We start from the raw sequence: 23,352 nt of genomic DNA, 5'->3' as shown, positions 1-23,352 counted from the left end.
ATGAATTATTCTCACCAAATCCCGCAGGGTGCACGTCGAGCTGTGTTGCCAAGAACAGCTACTTCTCTAAATACTGTATATATGGAGACCATATCTGTTCAAAAGAATTATACTTGTCCAATAGGACAAATCTAATTCTTTCCAGATGTAACGTCTCCATCATCTCTGTTGCCCACATTTTGGTTGTGGGGGATAATGTTCCCTTCCAAAATTTCAATATGATTTTTTTTCCAATTATTAAACAGTAATCAAAGAAATTTCTTTGATTTACTGTAAGTGATAGATGTAAATCCGGAATTCCAAATATTATTAGCTTTGGGTTAGGGTCCAATTTAACTTTGATGACTTCAGAAATAACTTTAAAGATTTCTGTCCAGTAATAATTCAATTTAGGACATGTAACGAAACTATGTATTAAATTTGCCTCTGCTTTCTTGCACTTATCACAAATAGCGGAGAGATTCGGAAAAATACTATTTAATTTAGTTTTCGAATAATGTAACCTATATAATACTTTAAATTGTATCAGTATATGTCTGGCGTTTAATGAACACCGGTGTATTCGTTGTAGACTTTCTTCCCAGTTTTCTTTTGTTATAGCCAATCCCATTTCATTTTCCCATGCTTGACGATATACTTCCGTTATTGGATTCTCCTTATCCAAAATGATGTTATATATATAGGCTATTAATTTTTCTGTATTTGGATATAAATTAAACAGTTCATCTAACAATCCTGCTTCTTTATTTTTATAATCTTGTGTATTGGATTTAATATAATCTCTAATTTGTAAATACCTAAACAAATGTTGTGGAGACAATCCATAAATATCTTGTAACTCCTGGAATAAAAGAAATTTTCCTTTTCTATACAGGTGTTCTATCCTTGTAATTCCTAAATCATCCCATTGTTTAAACCCCCCATCTAATATAGCAGGTTTAAACGATGGATTATTCATAATTGGTAATCTAAATGAGAGATTATCCAAGTGTAGAGTCTTAACTATTTGTTTCCAAATACGTCTATTATTATATATTATTAGGTTGTCTTTATAATATTTTTTTTGTACTTCCGTTGGTGCAAAAATTATCGAACCTACATTGAAAGGTAGACAGTCCTCCTTTTCTATATTTAACCATGTCGGTTCATGATCCATATTTACCCACCAGAAATTCATATTCTTAATCTGAACAGCCCAAAAATAATATAAAAAGTTTGGAAGTGCTAATCCTCCATTTATCTTAGCTTTGCATAGATGTTTTTTATTTATTCTGTGATTTTTATAATCCCAAATAAAGCTATTGACAATATTATCAATTTTTTTAAAAAAAGTTTTCGGAAGAAAAAAAGGAATAGCCTGAAACAAATATAACAACTGCGGTAGAAATACCATCTTTATTTCTATGTTTCGATGACCCAAATGTCCTATTCCTTTTCTCCAGAGATGCTGTCTGACTCGCTGAGTTACTCCAGCTTTTTGTGTCTATCTTTGGGTTAAACTAGCATCTGCAGTTCCTTCCTACACTTTGTGCCCCTTTTCCTTGCCTTAATTTCTGACCTCCCTCTCCTGACCCCCCCTCCCCACCCACCCGCATTAACACCTCCCCACACATCCTAATTGCCAGGAATCGTGCAATAGCCGCACTGTATTCTGAAGTAGCTGTTTCATGTCTGCTGGTCTGAGTGACCAAACGGTTGAGTTGTTTTATTTTTGGATTACCTGCTCAATATTTGTAGAGTCGCATGTCATTAAAAAGTATTCCGCAGTTATTTAAAATGTTCTTTCTAAAGCTTCCTTTAGCATGTGGAAATTCAAATAACAAAGAAATCTGAAGATGCTTTTGTGATTTCCCATTGACAGTCCTCTAAATAATTGATGTGGATCTTACATTGTATTAGATGGTCCAAACTGTATGTGAAGCATGTACAATTTAGTGTGAGTGTGATTAGACATCGGATGCTTTGTGGTCTAAGTAAAACCCAGTTGATGAATGTTGTTTCGAGATTTCTTACAGTTATTAAAAGTTAAGAGTCTCGAGAACTAAAAATTTGCCCATGTTTTTGATATGAACCATGGGAATTCCACAGGAAGAAAGTAAATAAAATGTTACGCTATCCACTGAATGATTATTGAGAAAGGAGCTTGTTAATGTGGAGCCTTTCATTAATTCAGGAAGCAACAAAACATTTCCCAATTAGTTTGAAGTCTCAAGCGAAAATGAAATAATGACCAGAAAATATAAGCAGAATACTGTAAATATTTCATGGAGAGGTTGGACAAACCTTGATTGTTTTCACTGGAGGATTGGAGGCTGAGAAGCAACCTGATTAACATATATAAAATTATAAGATGCTTAGATAAGGTAGATGGACAGTGTCTTTTTCCAGGGTGGTAATGTCAATATTTGTGGACACAGATTTAAGGCCAGGGGATGGAAGGTTAAAGGAGATATGAGATACAATTTGTTTTATTACAGAGAGAGCACTGCAAGGGTCGGTGTTTATGAGCATTTAGAAACATACATGAATAGGCAGTGAATAGAAGGATATGGATTGTGTAGGCAGATGGGTTAGTTTAGATTAGCATCATAGACTGCACAGACACAATGGCCCATAAGGTCTGTATGTAGCAGGTCAGGCAGCATCTATGGAAAGAGAACCATAGAGAGAAACCTTCTATCAGAACTGTGACAAACTGGACCTAAAAGTGTTACGTTACAGGAATGTGAGGAGAGACATTGTGAACAAAGGGAAGTTTAGTGGAAGAACTAAGGTGGACCTTTCAGGTGCTGCCAGATGAAAGGGTGGTAAAGACAGTGAACAATGAAAAGTATATCTGGGGATAAATACATACATAGGCTATATGATACACAAATAGACCATTTAGCCCAACCATGCCAGCATTTCTACTTTACTCGTCTCTTCTTATCTTTCCTCTTTTATCAGCATAGCTCGATATCCTTCTCTCTCATGTGCTTGTACATCCTCCCCTTAAATGCACACTTCAACCGTTGCTAGTGAGTTCTTCATTCTCAGCAGTTCATGGATAGAGAAGCTTATTTTGAATTCCCTATTGTAGTGAAAGAAATGATGAACAAATTCTAAAATTACAAGAAAAGGGTGCTGATCATATGGCACACAAGATCGTGATGGGTGAATATCTGAAACTGCTCAATTCGGTATCGATTTTCCAATGCCAGAATGTACCTTGTCAAAAAAATAAGGTCCAACCATTTGCCAATCAAAAACTACCTCATCTATATCCACCTAACATTTACCAGATTTTGTCCCACCCCATCCTCTACCTCTCTTTCATCTTTCAACCCCCTATTACACGCAGTCTGAAGAAGGGTCGCAACCCGAAATATTGCTTATCCATGTTCTCCAGAGATCCTTCCTGACCCGCTGAGTTATTTTCCACATATAGTACTAGTATGAATGGGTGATAGTTGGTCAGTGTGGGCCAAAGGAACTGTTTCCATGGTGTTTCTCCAAACTACTCAGAGCTGAAAGAATTTGAATTTACACAGAACCTTTCATGGTTTGTGGACAGAGAAAATTACAGTAAAAAGTGTAGAATAAGGAAGCAGGCAATATATACACAAAACAATTTACATTTATACAATGCCTTTTGTGGCTTCAAGTTGGCACCTCATTTTAACATATGTTCAATCTGTTAACAACATGCCCTTCTGTGATCTCTGTTGAATGAAAATGTGATCTCTGTTGAATCTTCAGGCTTGATTGCAACAGTAGAGTGAGGTATATGTTGTTGCATGAGGTAACAGATTGTAGAGGTGTATATTTCTGCTGCGGTGGATGGCCAGCGGTGCCTCATAGATTCCCAAACATGAGCTGCCATGTCTATTCTGAGTTGATTCATTCAACATAGCACCATGGAATATGTCCTTTGAGTGAAGACAGGTTTATAACAGTACTGTAGTCACTTCTTTCAGTGTTGACATGGACAGATTTCTGCAAGATCGGCAGCTCATCATATATTTGGCATGTCTCTGAATATTCTAAGACTTAAGCATCACAGCGTGCAACCAGACCCTTCGACCCTTCGTCCCAACTTGCCCACACCAGCCAATATGTCCCAGCTGGTCCCATCAGCTTGCGTTTGGTCCATATCTCTCTAAACCTGTCATATCCATGTATCTGTCTAACTGTTTCTTAAACGTTGCGAAAGTCCCTGCCTCAACTACTTCCTCTGGCAGATCGTTCCATGCACGCACTCCCCTTTGTGTGAAAAAGTTACCCCTCAGATTCCTATTAAATCGTTTCCCCTTCACCTTAAATTTATGTCCTCTGGTCCTCGATTCCCCTACTCTGAGCAAGAGACTCTGTGCATCAACCCGATCTATTTCTCTCATACTTTTATACACCTCTATAAGATCTCCCCTCATGCTCCTGTGCTCCAAGGAACAGAGACAGAGCCTACTCAACCTCTCCCTATAGCTCAGTCCTTCTAGTCCTAGCAACATCCTTGTAAATCTTTTATGTACCCTTTCCAGCTTGACAACATATTTTCTATAACATGGTGTCCAGAACTGAACACAATACTCTAAATGTGGCTTCACCAAAGTCTTATGTTGAAATGTAAGTGCAACATGACATCCCAACTTCTATACTCATTACTCTGACAGATGAAGTTCAATGTGTGAAAAGCCTTTATGACCACCCTATCTACCTGCAACTCCGCCTTCAAAGAACCATGCATCTGCACTCCTAGATCCCTCTGCTCTACAACACTCCCCAGAGCCCTACCATTCATTGTGTAGGTCCTGCCCAGGTTAGACTTCCCAAAATGCAACATCTCACCATTCTCTGTATTAAATTCCAGTCCGAGAAGCAACCTTCCATCATCACTCTGCTTCCTTCCATTAAGTCAAATTTCTATCCAAACAGCTCTCTCCTTGGACCCCTAACGATCTAACTTTCCAGAGCAGCCAAGCATGTGGAACCTTGTCGAATGCTTTGCTGAAGTCCATATATACAAAATCTACAGCTCAGCCCTCATCAATCTTTTTGGTCACATCCTCAAAAAACTCAATCAGATTTGTGAGACACGACCTCCCACGTACATCTAAATGCATGTACTTTATATCGTATCCCTCAGAATACTCTCTAGTAACTTTCCAACCGGAAACCGCCTGGAATGCCCAGCTCGCCCGTTGCAGATTGAGTACACAGGAACCCACCTGGAGGGCCGGCAAGCAGACCGCCTACGGGAGGGAGTGCATGGCCTCGATGGTGGAGTGGGCCGTTGGAGGCCTTGCAGCTGCCTGGGGCTCAGATGGACCGGGCCTACAACGGTTGAGCAGCGGCAGAGGACACCACAGCTACACTTGGCCACACCGACCCTATAACCCCATCAGGACAGCAGACCTTCATGCTCAGATCAAGATCCCTGCACTTACAACTACTGGGACTTGGAAATGATGCCAAACTGGCGACTCTGTATACTGTCTCAGTATACTACTGTTATACACTTGTACTCTATCTGAGATGTGTATCTAATATGTTTCTACGTGCTTATGGAAAGTGATACTGTACTGAACTGGAATCAAAAATGAATTTCACTGTACTTCAATGCATGTGACAAATAAAGTGCCATATCATAGAAAAAATATGTACTGGAATGCAAGAGGTTGCATTGGGGGGGGGGGGGGGGGGGGGGGGGGGGGGACTCGGCCCAGTACAACATCGGCACAATCCTCCCCGCCATCGAAAGCATCTACATTAGATGCTGCCTCAAGGTGGCATCCATCATCAAGAATTCCCACAATCAAGGCCATGGCTTCTTCTTGGTGCTACCATCAGACAGGAGGTACAGAACCCTCTACCAATTCCCACACCACCAGGTTCACAACTATTTTCTTATAACCATCAGGATCTAGATCCTATCCACATAACTCGAATTCCACTTCAACAAAGGAACATTACCCATCAACTCCTGCAATAGCATGGACTTGTTTTATTCTTCTCTTATTGTGTTTTGCACTATCTTGTTGTTTTTTTTGGCATTCTTTTCTCTTTTTACTATCTAAGGAATTTTACATATTATTTAAAAACTATGAGTAATTCATGTATTTGGGCATTGACTGAGTATATTTGTCTGTGATGATGCTTCTAGCAAGATTTACATTGTACCTGTGTCTTTCCACATTTCAGTATGACAATAAACTGGACTCAAACTTTGCTGACAACTTCCACACTTCTCTCCTCTTCGCACAGCACATCTGATTCTTTCCTTCAACTTGTCAATTTCTTTATTTTCATTTTGATTGAGTGAAATGGAGACCAGTATTGACTGCAGCTGCAAGGACTGCCATCATAAATACACTTCTTCACACAAGGTCTCAATTTTATTCTGCCATTTGCTCCATTTCTGTTGTATCTATCCAATTACACCAATTTCCACAAAGTATTTTCATTATATCTTCTTTAACTGCATCTTCCACTTCAACATAGCTGACCTAGCTCTCAGTTGTGCCTATTTCATTTCCAAGGTTTCTGCTCTCTTCCCATTTCCTCTAACCAGATTCAAAATGTTTTCCCTTGTCTTCATGTTCCACAACATTCAATAGATTATTCTTTGTCATTTGTGACATCCACAAGGTGATGAACCATCTCCACTCTCCTTGGAGCATCCCAATGGGTTTCTTTCCTGCATTTCAAAGGGTTATTCATTTCATAACTTCCTGGTTCCTACCATTACATACTCCTGATTTCACAGCATCTTCTCATGCAATCACAGGAGATGTAATACCTAATATTTGTATTACTTTCTTCTAACTATCCAAGAGATTGAATGCTCCTTCCAGGAGAGACAGTGAATTTCTTGTGTCTATTCCAATCACAGTGTACTGCATTTGGACTTCATGCTATAGTCTCACCTACATTGGAGAAACAAACAGAATGGGAGGCCATTTCACATAACACCTCCATTCAGTCTAGAAGGGAGTGACACTGAACTTCTGTCTTTGTTCTCCTGATGGTGATCCAATAAAGCTCAAGATAAACGGATGGTGCAGAAACTCATTGCCAAGCAGACACTTCACAGCAGGGTTCGTCAATGTATGTTAACAATTTCAGATGAGTCATTCTAGCCTTCTGTCTCACATTTGCATGTTTTCCTCTCTCTCCCTCTCTTGGAAATGTCAGATCTCACGCATTACCTGCTGTTTATACAATACATGCTCCACAAATTCCCTTTTTCGTCTTTCTTTAATCTCAACTACTTTCTTTCCACCAGTATTACCCAGCAATTATATCATTCAGTTCCTCCTGGACTCCATTCCTTACCCAGACTAGCATTCATGCCTTTTTTTTCATCCCCTATCCCTTTGCAACCTAAAATGCCAAACGTAATACTTGTTTTCCAACTGTTCCTAGTTTTAATGAAAGGTCTTTGACCTGAGATATTAGCTTCTCCCTCCATAAATACTGCCTGACCTGTTGAGTGTTATCAGCATTTATAGTTGAATTGAGGTACAGAGCACCAAAGAGTGGAATCATTTTAAACCGTATTTTGTCTAAATCTAGGCAGCATACTTCAGAGATGATATTAACATCCTAAATAACTTAATGTCTTACATAGTAACAGAAATTGCTGCAAAACCTCATCATAGTCATAGACTCATACAGCAAGGAAATAGGAACGCAGTGGGCCAGGCAGCAATTTGCTTAAATTTGATACCATATTCATTATAATGGTTGTGAAAGGAGGAGTTTGAGGCAAATGACTTGCCCTAATCTTTTATCCAGAATAGTGGAATCAATAGGGCATAGGTTTAAGGTGAGGGGGGAAAGATTTAATAGATAACTGAAGGGAAACTTTATTTTACATAAAGGTTGGTAGGTGCATGGAACACGCTGCCGGAGTAGGTGGTTGCGCAGGTATTATCATAACGTTTAAGAGACATTTGGACAGTTACAGGGATTGGATAGGTTTAGAGGGATATGGGCCAAGTGCAGGGAGGTGGGACTAGTGGAGCTGAGGCATGGTGGTCAGCATGTTGAGGCAAGTTGCGCCAAAGGGCCTGTTACCATGCTGTTAGGCCAGAAGCCTCTATCTCTTTTTCTTCTCCAAATGTGTGTCAACCTAACCAACTACATGCATGCACCGACTGCATCCCTTGTCCAGTGGCCACAACCTATCCCTTGTCCAGTTACCCGAACCAACTTTCTCATGCCCTTGAATTGCCCGCACCATCTGCCCCTCTTGCCCACGAGTTGCCTGCACCAACTCCCCTCTCACTATTCAGTTGTCCGAACCAACTCACCCTCTCACCCTCGAATTCCCCGCCCCAACTGCCTCTCTCATCCTCTCTCCCACTCGAGTTGCCTGCATCAACTGCCCCTCTCATCCTCTCTCCCACTCGAGTTGCCTGCATCAACTGTCCCTCTCATCCTCCAGTTACTCGCACCATCTCTCTGTCCAGGTGCACCCTCTCTTTCTCCCTCTCTCCATGTGTTTTTTTTTTCTTTCTCTCTCTCGCTCCTCTCTCCCCCCTTTCTCCCTCCCTCTCTCTCCCGCTCTCTCTCCTCTCTCCCTCCTCTCTCTCTCCCCCTCGCTCTCTCGCTCCCTCTCTCACTCTCTCTCCTCTCCCTCCCTCCTCCCTCTCCTCTCTTTCGCTCCCTCTCTCTCCTTCCTCTCGCTCTCCGCGTCTCTCCACTCCTCCCTCCCTCCCTCTCCCTCCCTCCCTCCCGTCCCTCCCTCCTCCCTCTCTCCTCCCCCCTCCCTATCGCGTCTCCCCTCCCGACTCCCCTCGCCTCCTGCCGTCTTGTCTCCCCCCGGCATCTCTTCCTAACGCTCTCTCCCTCCGCTCAGGTCGTCTCATCCTCGTCTCTCTCATCCCGTTCCTCCCTCTCGTGCGGCCTCTGCTCGTACATCGCTCTCTCTCTCTCTCTATAACTATCTCTCCTCTGCTCGCTATCTATCTCTCTCTTATCTATCTCTCTTCTCTTCTCCTCTCTCTCTCTCTCTCTCTCTCTCTCTCTCTCCTCTTAAAAACTTTATTGGCATAAAAACATTGTTATATTGCCAAAGTATAAAACATGACATACATATTTCAAATGCATAAGTATAAATACAAGTATACAGTGCATGGATAGATATGTCCCTGCACATAAACCCGCAATAGGCCTATAGCCCTTTATTGATTGCTACACGTTCTTGCAGCTGTAAGCAGGACAACACAATAGCAAGTTTAGCAATTCAATATTAATTTCTTAGTGTCAGTTAATGTCAATTAGTGTGTGCGTACATATGTGCATGTTGGTCATTCACCGTCTCTCAGGTTATGGCATGCTGTTATGTATTGTGCACCAAGATGTGCCGTATTTCCTTCGCCAAGGATTATTCTTAGTTTTGATGTATCGTCTAGTTCTTTAAAATCAGGGGTTGCCACACTGAGTTTGTCAAAGTATGCTTTCCTTGTTTTGTCATTTTTTTTGCTTTTTAGGAGGAAGTGCACCTCTGTTTCAACCTCATCTGTCAAACAGTGGCCGCATATTCTGTTTTCTCTTGGTTGCCAGAATCTCTTCTGTCTTCCTTTTTCAACTGCCAAATAGTGGTCACTTAACCTGTATTTGGTGAGGGTCTGTCTCTACTTTATGTCTCTAACAGTTGAGAGATAGTCTGCCAATTTATAATCTCTTTTTAGGGCACGGTAACATTCTAATCTGCTTTGGCTTTTGGTTTCTTTATCCCAATGTTCCAAATACGTTTCTTTACATTGTTTGATAATTTGGTTCACTCTAACTGGTGATTGGGGGTCAGTATTGATCTGAGGCCGGTCAGGGTTTAACTGGATAGGGTTTAACTGAATAGGGGTAGTTAGCCTCAGTACCAACTGACACAGGGAACTCTTTTCTGGGCTCCCCTCTTGTGTTTGAAGGGCTTTAAACTGGAGGGTATCTGGGGGGCTAGATTTAAGGTGATTCCAAAAATGTAGTGCTCTTTTCTGGATATTTATTATCAGTGGGTATCTGCCTAATTCCGCCCGACATGCGTTTGTTGGTGTTTTCCTTTGGATACGGAGGATGTTCCGACAAAATTCCGCATGCAGGGCCTCCGTTGTATGTTTTCCCCATTTACTATAACTATGGTGACTGAGTCCCATACTTCACTACCATAAAGCACAATATGCTGGATTACACTGTCAAATATTTTAAGCTAGATTTTAATTGGAATTTGGATGTTGTAGAATCTTCTTTTAATTGCGTACAGAGCTCTTCGAGCTTTCTCTTTTAGTGCATTCACTGCCATATTGATGCTCCCTGATGCTGAAACAGTTAGACCAAGGTAAGTATAGCTCCTAGTGTGTTCGATAACAATACCATTAAGAGTAAATTTGTGTTTATCTTCCTGGCATCTGGGTCTTTTCTGAAAAATCATGATGTTGGTTTTCTTTAGATTTACTGCCAGGGCCCAATTTTGGCAGTACTCATCAAGTAGGTCCAACTGTTGCTGCAGTCCCTGTTCTGTGGGGGACAGCAGAACCAAGTCATCCGCATAAAACAGGGATTTTACCTATCCGTCCAGAAGACAGAGGCCCGGCGCTGTGCTCTGGTCCAACTTTACTGCCAAATCGTTGATATATACATTAAACAGTGTCGGGCTCAGATTGCAGCCTTGCCGGACGCCTCTTCTCTGGGCGAAGAGATCAGTGCGTTTGTCCCCAATTTTAACGCCACATTTATTATTCAGATACATTGATTTGATAAGGTCATATACCTTTCCTCCTATACCACAGCCGAGGAGTTTGTAATAGAGCCCTTCATGCCAAATAGAGTCAAATGCTTTCTCAAACTCAATAAAACAGGCAAATATTTTCTCATTTTTCGCTCGGTGTACATGTTTTTCAATGAGAGTGTGGAGGGTATAAATGTGGTCAGTGGTACGGTGTTTTGGGAGGAAGCCAATTTGTGTTTTACTGAGAATGTTGTGTTTGTTAAGGAAATCCTGCATTCTGTTGTTTATGATACTGCAGAATAACTTCCCTAGGTAGCTACTGACACAGATGCCACGATAATTATTTGGGTCTAATTTGTTTCCACTCTTATAAATGGGTGAAATAAGCCCTTGACACCAAATATCAGGGAAATAACCTGAACGTAGTATGATGTTGAACAGCCTAAGCACTATGTCCTGCATCTCCGGAGTGCTGTACTTGAGCATTTCATTTTTAATGCTGTCTGGACCACAGGCTTTCTTTGAGTGAAGAGATTTTATTTTTGTGGTCAGTTCTTCCAAAGTAATTGGGGAATCAAGAGGGTTTTGATAATCTTTAATTATTGTTTCTAGTGTTTGGAGTTTTTCTTTGATATGGGAATAATTTGAGTTTATTTTATTTATTGGGATGGCTTTATATAGATTTTTGAAGTGTGCTCTCCAGATATCACCGCCTTGAATTGGTAGTGTTTGTAGTTTTGTTGTGCTCAAGTTATTCCTCATATCCCAAAATTGGTTTTGATTTATGGAATTTTCAATTTCTTCAAGTCTCTTGTGAGTGTAATTTTGTCTTTTGTTCCTAATCGTGTGTTTATACCTTTTAAGGGTTTCATTATATCTAATACGTAAGTCTGGGTTGTTTGGTTGACGGTGTTTTTCGTTCGATATTTTCCTCAGGTCTTTTCTGACACTTTTACACTCATGGTCGAACCATTTTCATGGTTGTGTTTTTTGATAATTTTTCTCTTCTGTTTCACAAGGTCAGCTTTGATGGCTGCCTTGTGAAAGATCACATTAATGTCATTTATAGCCATGTTTACACCATCTCTAGTAGTCTCATATGGGTTTGTCTTGAATTTCAGTATTTTATTTGTGAGATCGGGTGAGTTCAGGGCCATGGTGAATGTATCTCCACTATCTGAAGCCCATTTGTAAGTCTGGTTTAGTTTATACAGCTTACTGGGTTCCTTTTTTACGTCTTTAGTTTGAACAGGAAATTTTAGGTACACGTTGATTTGACTATGGTCTGAAAGAGGGGACTGCTGCCTAACAGTGAATGCACTGATAGTGCAGGGGTCTATGTCAGTAATTGCGTAGTCTACCACGCTAGACCCAAGAGCTGAGGAATATGTAAACCTTCCCAGCGAGTCCCCTCTGAGCCTACCATTAACTATGTACAGGCCCAAGGCTCGACAGAGATGCACTACCTCTCTACCACTTTTATTTATTTCACAGTCAAGGTTGTTTTGGTTAATGATAGTTGGTGTGACATACAAGGAGGTTTGACCGAACACATGGTTGTTGCCCTGTGGGTCTATGGAATCGGGTTCACATCCGGTCCTTGCATTCAGGTCTCCAGATAGTAGCACATTTCCCTGGGCCTGGAAATGATTGATTTCCCTGTGGAGAGTTTCAAATATATCCTCTTCAAAATATGGCGATTCGGTTGGGGATATGTATGCGGCACACAGATATATATATTTTCCAATTATTCCAATTTTTTTACCTAGTTTCAACCATATATGTGATTTCCCCTGTTTTATTGATGTAATGTGACTGTCTAGTTCTTCTTTGTACCACACCAAGACCCCCCAGAGGTTCTGCCCTTATGTATATCAGTAGTTTTTACTGAGGGCACCATGACTTCATGGTACCCTGAGGGACAGTGAATGAACGTATCCTTTCGATACCATGTTTCTGTTAATATCATTATATCAATGTCTTCTATAGACTTTAGGAACTCAGGGTTCCCAGTCTTCATCCCGAAGGTTGAAGAGTAGAGACCCTGGATATTCCAGCAGCCTATATGGAATGAACTCATTTATTTTGTATTTATATTCTCTTCTTTTTTAGTTTAAATAAAACCTATTTTGTGGGACAGGTGCAAAAACACTAGTTTTTTCTATAATTGGGGAATGTTAGGTAAAGTTTTCTATGCCATGGTAAGGCAGATTCGTACTGCCACCTAGTAATAATAACTATATTAATAATCAATATCAACAGTACTAATATCAATATCAACAATATCAACAGTACTAATTCAGTGCAAACGTATGCTGTTTTTATCAGTCACTCGGAAGGGACTGTTTATATATTTGTATCCTTTGTTACCATAGGAGGTGGGAACATAGGATGTGCAGCAGCTGCCTGATCTCTCCCATGTCCGAGGTGATCCGCGGCTGTGGCTGGAGTGATGAGCTGGGGGCACTGGCGGCCCTGGCTGGGCTGTTCTGTCTCCTCGCAGATTGGCGGGTGGCCCTTACATGGTGGGGGGGAGGGAGTCCAAATTGGCCTCTTGGATTCCCATTGATCGAGGGGGTGGGAAGGTTACGTCCCAGAGCAGTATATTTGAGGTTCTTTGCGAAGACCCTCACCCCCTGTCTGTTTAGATGTACTCCATCATGGAGGTCCCATGTACCAATGGTCGGGTGGTGGGCCAATTGGACATTAGGGAGGGTGGCACATCCTCTGCTGATCTCCATGTTGGTATCGTGGATCACATGGGGTGAGGTATCCGTCCTGGGCAGCAGGGTAGAGATCACAATCATCGATTCACGGAATTCTTTGCTGGCCTTTTCTGCCATCCTCGTTATTGCCCCAGCAGTACGATGGCGTAAGGTGCGCAAATTATTCGTGCCTGTATGGATCACGAGGTGTTGAGGGCTCCCGATGGTGTCTTTGCTCAGGACCCTCATTGCCTGGTCTGTGGTGCTGCACCTTTTGACTAATACCTGGCAACCTGGGAACAGCCTCTGGGGGTCCAGAAACTTCCCGTTGGAATCAGTCAGTAGGACCACCTCGGGGGTTTGCTCTTCAGACTGGGGGGCAGGAAGTTGGGTGAGGCTAGGGTGAGGGTTGCCTCTTGACTGTACCTGGGGCAAGTTGTGTAACAGAAGGGGTGCCCACTAATAGTGTGTTGGTGGGCTGAGTGCAGCTCAGAGAGGTTGGAGCAGGTATGGGAAAGCGAGCAGCAGCTGGGCTCTGTGTGTTTTCATGTGTCTTTTTTGGGACTTCTGGGTGAATGTCGCTGACATTCTGGAGCTGCTTGACAAATTATTTTCCCTGCTTATTCATGTCCTCCTTCATTTTGGATATTTGGCCACGGAGTGCACAGTTTTCTTGTTTCAGCTCTTCCAGGGTTCTCTTCATCTCAGAGGTGGTATTCTCATTTTTCGTCCTCAGCTGTTTGAAGTCCTCTTTCAGCTGATAGAGTTGCCTAGCATGCGCTTGTTTAAGTTCCGTGAACTCGAGTTCTAGGTGAGCCAGGTTCTCTCTCAGCTGGCGGCTTGAATTGTGAGGTGTAGGAGGGGTAGAAATGGCCATGGCAGCAGTTGTCTCTAGTGGACTGTCATCTTCATAGTTACCCTGGTGGGTATAGGTCCTTTTTTCATTTACCTTCTCTTTTAGCAGGGGAAAGACCTCTTCAAAAGAGTCCAAGTTTTCTGAGTTTCCCTGAATCATGATCTTGCCTTTTTGATAGTAGGAAATAGTAAGGAGAGGATCATCTTTATCCAGGCTTTGGTCTTTGCATACTTTTAGTCTGCCCCCATATCCAATCCCCTCCCTATGCACATGTGAGTAGTTTTCAAGTAGAGTGTCTCTCCATGGATTGATGCAGTTGGTGAAGAATATTAGGTTACACTTCTTCCTACGCCCTTGATGTCGGTTGTAATCAGCGTAAAGGACCTCTGGGTTTTCCTGGAGGGTTTTCTGCCTATGTTTTTCTTTTGCATTTTCGCTCTTGCATTTAGGCAGGTATACTATTTCCCAGCTCTTTGTTCTGCATGTTATGCTGCTCTGATCTATCTGATCTGTCTGCAGCATTTTATCTGTCTATTTGTTTATTTATTTATTTGTTTGTCTGTGTGTCTGTTTATTTATTTATTTCTCTTTTCCAAGTTTCCGTGTTGCACTCTGTCCCACTTTAGGTATAGTTTTCAGGGGTTCATCCTAGAAACAACTATTTTTGGTAAGTTTAAGTTGGATAAGTTTGAGTTTGAGTAGTTTTTGGCCACACAGACCTTCTTGGGTTCGGGCCTTGCGTTGGGTCGACCAGCCTCGGGCCAGATTACACGGGCTGTTACTCACGGCCTTGTGGAGCTGCAGCAAAGTCAGGGTCTCACTCACACAGCACAGCACACACCCGACTCTCTCTCTCTCTCACAGGGACGGCTGGGCTGGGCTGGGCTGGCTTCACATCTGTTCCTCACTGGGAACGGGGACGGGGACCCACCCGCAGTGTCGGGAGTTCGCCGACTCCGGGTCTCTGATCCCGGTCTCCATCGTCTCGACCCGATCTCCCGTTCATGTGAGGTCGGCGATGGGGGAACCGCTATAGACGTGTTACGGGGGGATATTTCCCTCTCCCCACACGGCCCCCGAGTCACAAATCCTCACCCCCTGTGGACGACGGCGATAATAATTAATAATTGTCCCCGGGACTCACGCAAGCCTCACCGCGGGCTCTCTCTCCCTCCCTCTATCTCCATGGGCACCATCTCTCTATCTCCATGTGCACCATCTCTCTATCTCCATGGGCACCATCTCTCCATCTCTATGGGCACCATCTCTCTATCTCCATGGGCACCATCTCTCTATCTCCATGTGCACCATCTCTCTATCTCCATGGGCACCATCTCTCCATCTCTATGGGCACCATCTCTCTATCTCCATGGGCACCATCTCTCTATCTCCATGTGCACCATCTCTCTATCTCCATGGGCACCATCTCTCCATCTCTATGGGCACCATCTCTCTATTTCCATGGGCACCATCTCTCTATCTCCATGTGCACCCTCTCTATCTCCATGGGCACCATCTCTCCATCTCTATGGGCACCATCTCTCTATCTCCATGGGCACCATCTCTCTATCTCCATGGGCACCATCTCTCCATCTCTATGGGCACCATCTCTCCATCTCTATGGGCACCATCTCTCTATCTCCATGGGCACCATCTCTCCATCTCCATGTGCACCATCTCTCCATCTCTATGGGCACCATCTCTCTATCTCTATGGGCATCATCTCTCCATCTCTATGGGCACCATCTCTATGGGCACCATCTCTCTATCTCTATGGGCACCATCTCTCCATCTCTATGGGCACCATCTCTCTATCTCTATGGGCACCATCTCTCCATCTCTATGGGCACCATCTCTCTATCTCCATGGGCACCATCTCTCCATCTCCATGTGCACCATCTCTCCATCTCTATGGGCACCATCTCTCTATCTCTATGGGCATCATCTCTCCATCTCTATGGGCACCATCTCTATGGGCACCATCTCTCCATCTCTATGGGCACCATCTCTCTATCTCTATGGGCACCATCTCTCTATCTCTATGGGCACCATCTCTCCATCTCTATGGGCACCATCTCTGTGAGGGGAGGCGCTGCGGGTGTACGTCGCGCGTCATGTCAACTGTCGGTGCGCTCCATGGTAACGACGTGAGCGTGAGTGTGTGTGTGTGGGGAGAGAGAGGGAGAGAGAGGAAAACAACAACAACAACGGCGGTCCGCTAGCGGGAGAGGCGGCGCCGGAGCGGTTCGGCGGCGATGGTGATCCACGGCCGCCGGTAACCATGGCTCGCCGCGAGTCGATGCGGTTGGCAGCAGCAGCAGCAGCGCCGGCCCCCAGTCCGCGGCCGCACGGCTTGGCCGCCCTCTCGCCGCCCGGCTAGAGCGGTGGTTGCTGAGGAGCCACAGCCACAGCCCCGGGCCGGGCCCCTGCCCCTCGTCCCCGGCTCCAGCCGCAGCCGCAACCGCAACCCCGGGCCGGAGCCTCAAGCGGCGGCGCACATCCATCACCCATCTCCTCCTCCTCCTCTGGGTCGACTGGCTCCGGAAGATGGCGACCGGCGTGGGCTGGCAGCAGCAGCAGCAGCAGCACTGCAGCGGTGGGCCGGCAGCCGGCAAGGTGGGCTCGGCCCCCGAGTACAACCACGAGCTGCACATCAAGATGAGCAAGAAGATCGCACAACTGACCAAGGTGACTGCCGCCCGGGACAGGGAAACCTGACACAAACCACTGGGTGGGGGGAGAAGGAGAAACCCCCCCCTGGGGGCAAACAGTGAATTGGGAAAGAGGGTGGAGGACCCAGGAGAAAGGTAACCTGGGGACCAGGATAAACCTGGGATAAACTCGGTGGAGGAGACAGGAGGAATAACTGATTGATGGGGATGGTCAGTGGGGGAGAAAGAATACTCTGAGGAGAGAAGTGAGGTGGGACAACTCGGTAGAAAGGACATGGGGGAATGTATGGTTGGCGGGGATGGTCAACCATCATTAGGGGTTGGAAACATTGAGAGGCGAGATTAACCTGGGAGAAGTTCAGTGGAAGGGTCATCACCCATGGGGCTGGGAGGAGTGAGGGAATGTTTTAATGATGGGCATTGGGGTGGTGGACTCAGGAGAAAGGACATTTAAATGATTTGAATGGGATCAGCAGACTTGGAAGAAATTCGATCCTGCACAGAGGGGTACAACGAGAAAAATCTTGGGGGGGGGGGGGTAGAGAGAATGGGGAACTATGAAAAGGGAATATCCTGAGGAAGAGTGGGGAAACTGGATACAGAGAGCTGGCAAGTGATGAAAGAGAAAATCTGACGGGTCCAATGGGGGAGGGAGGGGGGTGAAGAAGGGTGGGGATAGAAGGGGGGGGGGGTAGAAAGGGGGTGGAATCTGCAAGAATGCATGGGATCGCCCTTATTCAACCACTCGAAAGCCATTCATTCACTTATCATCATCGTTATTCTGTATGAGGATTTACACAGGCAACATGACAAAAATATAGACTAAGTTGCACAGCAATTTTCTGTAAAGCAGTTTGTGATACTTTTAATTTCCATAATAATCTTAACAATAATAATAATTTATTTTCATAAAAGATGCAAAATCACCTGTTGATGTAATTGGTGAATGAAGTATTTGCTGAAAGATTTTGTGATTGACTATAGCAATTTCAAATAAATCATAAATTGGTCAGGTACTATTTGTAGGGTTGGTTTTCATAGAATAACTGAAAATTAATCATGTAGTGGTTCATCTGTAGCAGTCTTTGATTAGGTGAACTAAAAGATGTCGCTAGCACAACTTTATTGAAAGAAAATATAAGTTCAGATTTTAATTTAGATTTGGAAAAATGACTATCAAATTTGGATTTGAGAGCATTTATCTTGTACTGCAGCTAATCTGTGCCATGAGTTGTTATAGGGTAAATTATTTTTTTTACAACTGTAACAAAGTTAATGTACATATGTTATACCTTTGGGCACATGCATTTTTTTTGTGCTCTTTCATCTCAGGAAGCCCTAGTTTCAATGATAAGTTATCTAAGAGCACTTTTCTACAGAATGATAGCACTGCAACAAAATAGGAATACAATCAGTCAATTATTTTCTTGTATAAATGTTGAAAAGCTTAAAATGTTAAAGCTTAAAAATCATTACGGTTTAAAGTATTTTATGGAATGTAAGGTATCTGTAATTCCACCATCATCTCACAAACCATCATCTCACAAATGGTGGTTACTGATGGTTAGAACATGCCAGTCTATATTAAAATGACTGGTTTATATTAGTGGGCCTTATAAGTGAAACATTCACTTATTCCAAAGCAAAATTGCTCAAATCTCACTGGGGAAAAAAGCATTTTTCTTCCTGTTCATCCTTCCGGGCGAAGGTCCTTACAATATCATGAGCTTTGAGCTGGTCACATCTGCTCTCATCATTTCTCACTCCCACAGAGTGAATGTGAATATGTCAGTGTTCCTAAAGCCCCTGTCCCACTTAGGTGTCCTTGGCACGCTAATTACGCGACCTCGTGGTCACGTTGAGGCGCGACAGTCCCGCGAAGGTCGCGCGCAACTTCATTTGCCCGCACAGCCGCCTGGAGCGCGTGACGTCATTATTTATTTAGCGAATGCAAAGTCCTTTAGCCAAGCAGTTGCCTCTTGATCTGCTGTATGAAGGGTGACAAGTCCTCCTTTGAGTCTTTGTTGAGGGCATGCTTCAATGATGTGTTACATTGTTTGCTGCTCTCTTCAAGCACACCATGGGGTTGGACTGCTGCCCCATTTGTGAAGGCTGGCCAAGCAGGGGCCATGTCCAGTCCTGAATGTATTCAGCGTCGTCCACTGCTTCCTTGGGAGATTGGTGCCAGGGACCGGTAGGGTGGGGTCTGACACCAGATGTTTATTTGGGACGTCCTTGGACTCCCATTCCCTTTTCCAAGCTGATTGGATGGTGAAATCAGCTGGTGGTGGGTTCTTCCAAATTGGTCATCTAGATGGAAGTCGAGCAGTGGGTGGGTTGAAGATGTCCATGTGAATTGGCAGATGAGGGGAGTTTTTGGTCTTTTGGAGCATCCTTTGAGTGAGGACTACTCGCCGGACGTCATTTGAAGATGGACACAAAATGCAGGAGTAACTCAGCGGGACCGGCAGCATCTCTGGATAGAAGCAATAGGTGATGTTTCGTGTCGAGACTCTTCTTCAGCCTGAAAGAAGGGTCTTGACCCAAAACATCATCCATTCTTTCTCTTCAGAGAAGCTGCCGGTCCCGCTGAGTTATTCCAGTGTTTTGTGTCTATCTTCAATTTTCTTGGCTCCGCTTTGGTAGTAGAAGTGGGGGCGGATCCGGACCGCAACGGCCGTGAGTCCCAGGCCGAGCTCTGCGGTCGTTTGCATGCTTCTGCTGCTGTTGAAGGTGAGACGTTGCGTTGTTCCAGGGTCTTGGGCCTGTCCCACTTTGGCCGACAGTTACGCGACATGCCGGTGGCGCGCGAAGATTTCGTTCGCTACAAAAATTTAGGAGCCGCGTGCGATGTCGCGCACAACTACATACTTCTCCGCGCTTCTCAGTGGGACCAGCCCCGCGTGGCCACACGATGCCCGTGCGCCTCAACGCGACCACGAGGTCGCGTAATTTGCGTGCCAATGACACGTAAGTGGGACAGGCCCTTAAGTCACAATAGCTAAGCCACATTCAGACTGTAGCTGTTAGGGTCCTAAATATAATGGTGTGAGTGGAAGTTGCTCATGCATCACTTTCACGGTTGGATAGCAATTGTTCATATTTATCACAAGGTCTTGATCTAGTGACAATGGGGAATAAAGATGGCTGGAGACCAGGCTCTGCTACATAGACGTGCACATAAATATATGTCCACGTTGTCACCTGTCAGTGCACACATACATACTAACTCTCTCCCATCCTCTCCTTATTCCCCCTCACCTGCAATCTTTACCATCTCTGAATCCCTTTTTCAGCAAATGCTCTACCTTGCTCTTCACTCCTGAGAAATAGTTATCCCGACTCCCACCCAGAAAAATTGGATATAGCTTATCTGCAATTTATCTGGACAACCTATAAAATTATTATTTTATAAACTTCAAACAGAAACCTAACTTTTCTTTTTGTTCCTTTATCAAGCTGTACAGATAATTTAGCATCCTTTAGCGGTTAATGTGTTTTTCCTGGAATTTCCCAGAGATACACTGGATAAATTGACAATAATGTTTTTATTGTGACCAAAGATGTGAAGTTTCCCTTCAGCCAATATGTCAGAAGTATTTGTGTAGCAAGTTATGATGATTTGTACTGCAAACTAATGTGGTTTGTCATTGTATCTAGAAGGAAATATTTGGGTGAAGTAAAGATTAACCAAGCATTTTCTTCTGTTGAATGTGCATCAAATAGTTATTTTGTTGATGGATAAAGATAATTTATTCAACCATAAATATAAATTGAATATGTAGTTTCTACAAATCCATAGGCAGAGGAAATGATTACTTTGGATCACAACTTTAGATAGCTTTAGCTTGAGTAAATTTTAACTGAGAGTTGCTGTATATTTTATTCAAATCCTACCGTTTCCTTTGGGTTGCAGTTTTGTAGTCCTATAAATTTTAACTATAACTGAATAAAACCAAATGTAATAAATACTTTTATGTTATCCTAAACATTGATTATGTTTTTGAAAATTCCGATGAATTTGAAAGTTGATTACTTTTCATTTGCACAGAAGATAGAGTTGTTAATTAAATTTTCAGTAATTTATTTGCACAGAGTGATGATAATTGAAAAATTAATTCAACATTTCCGCCACCTTCAATGTGAGCCCACCACCAGTCACATCTCTCTATCCTCATTGCTTTCCGCAGAGACCATTCCCTCAGTAACTCCTTGGTTCACTCATCCCTTCTCCCTCTCCCCAGGTACTTTCATCATCAACCGCAGAAGAGTTATCACCTGTCCACTATACCTCCTCCCTCCTGTCTATCCAGGGACCCAAGCAGTCCTTCCAGGTGAGACAGAGGTTTGCGTGCACCTCCTCTAACCTCATCAACTGCATTTTATGCTCCTGATGTGGCCTTCTTTACATCGGCGGGACCAAGCATAGATAGGTGACTGCTTTGCCAAACACTTGCACTTGGTCCCTTAAGGCCTGCAGGATCTCCTGGCTTGCTAACCATCTTAACGTCCCTTTCCATTCCCTTACTGACCTTTCAGTCCTGAGCCTCCTCTATTGCCAGAGTGAGGCCACATGTAAATTGGAGGAATTTTACCTCCAATTTACATCATGCTTACAACCGGACGCCTTCCAGAGGGCAGATGCCTTCCAGAGGGCCGCTGCTGTAGACGCCTTCTGGAGGGCCACGAGGAAGCCGAGGCCGGCGCCTCGCGGGTCGGAGGTGCAGCCTCGCAAGTCATTGAAGCCCGCAGCCAACTGCCCCTGGGTCTGCGGAGCCCACTGCTGGGACCTGGGTTGGCGCCATGAAGGCGTCCGGAGAGGACTCGGCGGCGATAGTGGGGAGATCGTTGCGGCGGTCGATGATGGCGCCGGACGAAGAAGAACATGTGGAAGTGAGAACGCAGCTACCGGGAGGGAGGGGGAAGAACAATGGACGATGGAGGACCCGCCGTGGGGCTACCGCCATGAGGTGTGGAGGGGGGGGGGGAGGTGATGCACAAAGGGGCCACCATGCTCGGGGGTACTTTGTAACTTTGTAAGCGCTTGGGTATGCAAGCAAAGAGTTTCAATGTGACATGTCACAAGTGGCAATAAAGTATTCACTCATTCAACCGAAGAGTATGAACATTGAATTTTCAAATTTAAAGTAATTAACATAAACTCCCCCCCCCCTCTCCCCCCTCTCTCCCCCCCCCTCTCTCTCCCCCTCTCTCTCCCCCCCTATCACTTACCAGACTTTGACCTCCCCCACCTCTCTTTCAGCTTTCCCTCCATCATTGCAATCAGTCTGAAGAAGGAACCAACCTAAAATGATGCCTATCTATGTTCACCAGAGATGCTGCCTGACCTGCTGAGTTACTCCAGAACTTTCTGTCTTTCTTTGTACATCAGCAATTGCAAATCTTTGTGCCTGAAAAATTAATTTACCATTATTTATGAAGGCTCATTTATATCAATCTTATGTTAACATAATTGATTTTATGTGCAATAAAACATCTTGTGATTTCAGTATTTGAATCAGATATTGTCTGGACTAATTAATTCATTTTCTGTTTGTATGTGAATTCAAAGAAATTGATGTCAGTGGTTGGAGGTTTTGGTTTAAGTGTAGTGACAATCGATTCAATAGTTTTAGATGTCAGTAAACATTGTGCTGCCAAAACCTTTTGAGCCAGGAAGGGTTGGTTTAGATTACAGAGAACAGTGTATGTTATACGATCACTTGAGCAGATAAATTGTTCTGAAGCGCAATGGATGGAAATTTATCTATGGTTGCTTTCACGTGCAATTTTGCACACCCTCACTTCAAGAGGCATTTTTTTCTCAACTACAGTTCAATAACTTGCAGAAATGATACTGCAACATTTTGCAAATGATTGAGGACCAATTTCAGCTCTAGTACCTTTTCAAGATGTATCGACTGCTGAATTCAAAATCAAGATGAGTGTCCAATTGATGGTGTACAATTTTTACACAACTTCATTTACAAACATTAACAGAGATAAAACTGAAACTAGTAACTCTGAAAGTGGAACCTTATTTAAACTAGTACATTGATTTGGAAAATACAACTTATTGTCTCAACATTAGCTTGATTATTTCAAGTTAATGTCCACTTTATGAAAAGTATCTTATGGAGTTGCAAAGGAAAAATGTTCACAGAATTGGTATGGTCAAAATACACTGATGCTTATCTGACGTATGAAGGAAGAATGCTTGCAAAGCAATATGTTTTTTAATATCAAAATGAAACTATTACTTAACTATTATTTAATTTGCATTTGCCTTTTATCAAGTACCACTCTATAAATAAGTAGCAGGAATTTTCTTAAATTTGAAACCATACAGATTTTGAAGTACATCAGCATAGAAAGAAAGCTCACCAATGCCTCTCCTTCATCAGTAGTTTGAGG

At 43.5% G+C, this 23,352-nt stretch overlaps 1 protein-coding gene across 5 annotated transcripts in view; it reads left to right on the top strand.

Annotated features, from left to right (window-relative positions):
- The first annotated feature begins 16,482 nt into the window (after window positions 1–16,482).
- fam184a (family with sequence similarity 184 member A) overlaps window positions 16,483–23,352 on the top strand; it is a 146,051-nt gene continuing 139,181 nt past the window's right edge. For 2 of the 5 annotated variants that reach the window (XM_033021181.1, XM_033021178.1), the window contains exon 1: window positions 16,483–16,954. In XM_033021181.1, the coding sequence (XP_032877072.1) occupies window positions 16,814–16,954 (141 nt within the window). In that variant the 5' untranslated portion in view covers window positions 16,483–16,813. The remainder of the gene's footprint in view (window positions 16,955–23,352) is intronic. The other 3 variants (XM_033021180.1, XM_033021182.1, XM_033021179.1) reach the window with 3 other exon arrangements.

Source organism: Amblyraja radiata, chromosome 5, assembly GCF_010909765.2.
Source record: "Amblyraja radiata isolate CabotCenter1 chromosome 5, sAmbRad1.1.pri, whole genome shotgun sequence".
Taxonomy (NCBI): domain Eukaryota; kingdom Metazoa; phylum Chordata; class Chondrichthyes; order Rajiformes; family Rajidae; genus Amblyraja; species Amblyraja radiata.
Note: the sequence above shows the minus strand (reverse complement) of the source record. Positions and strands in the feature narration are given on the sequence as shown.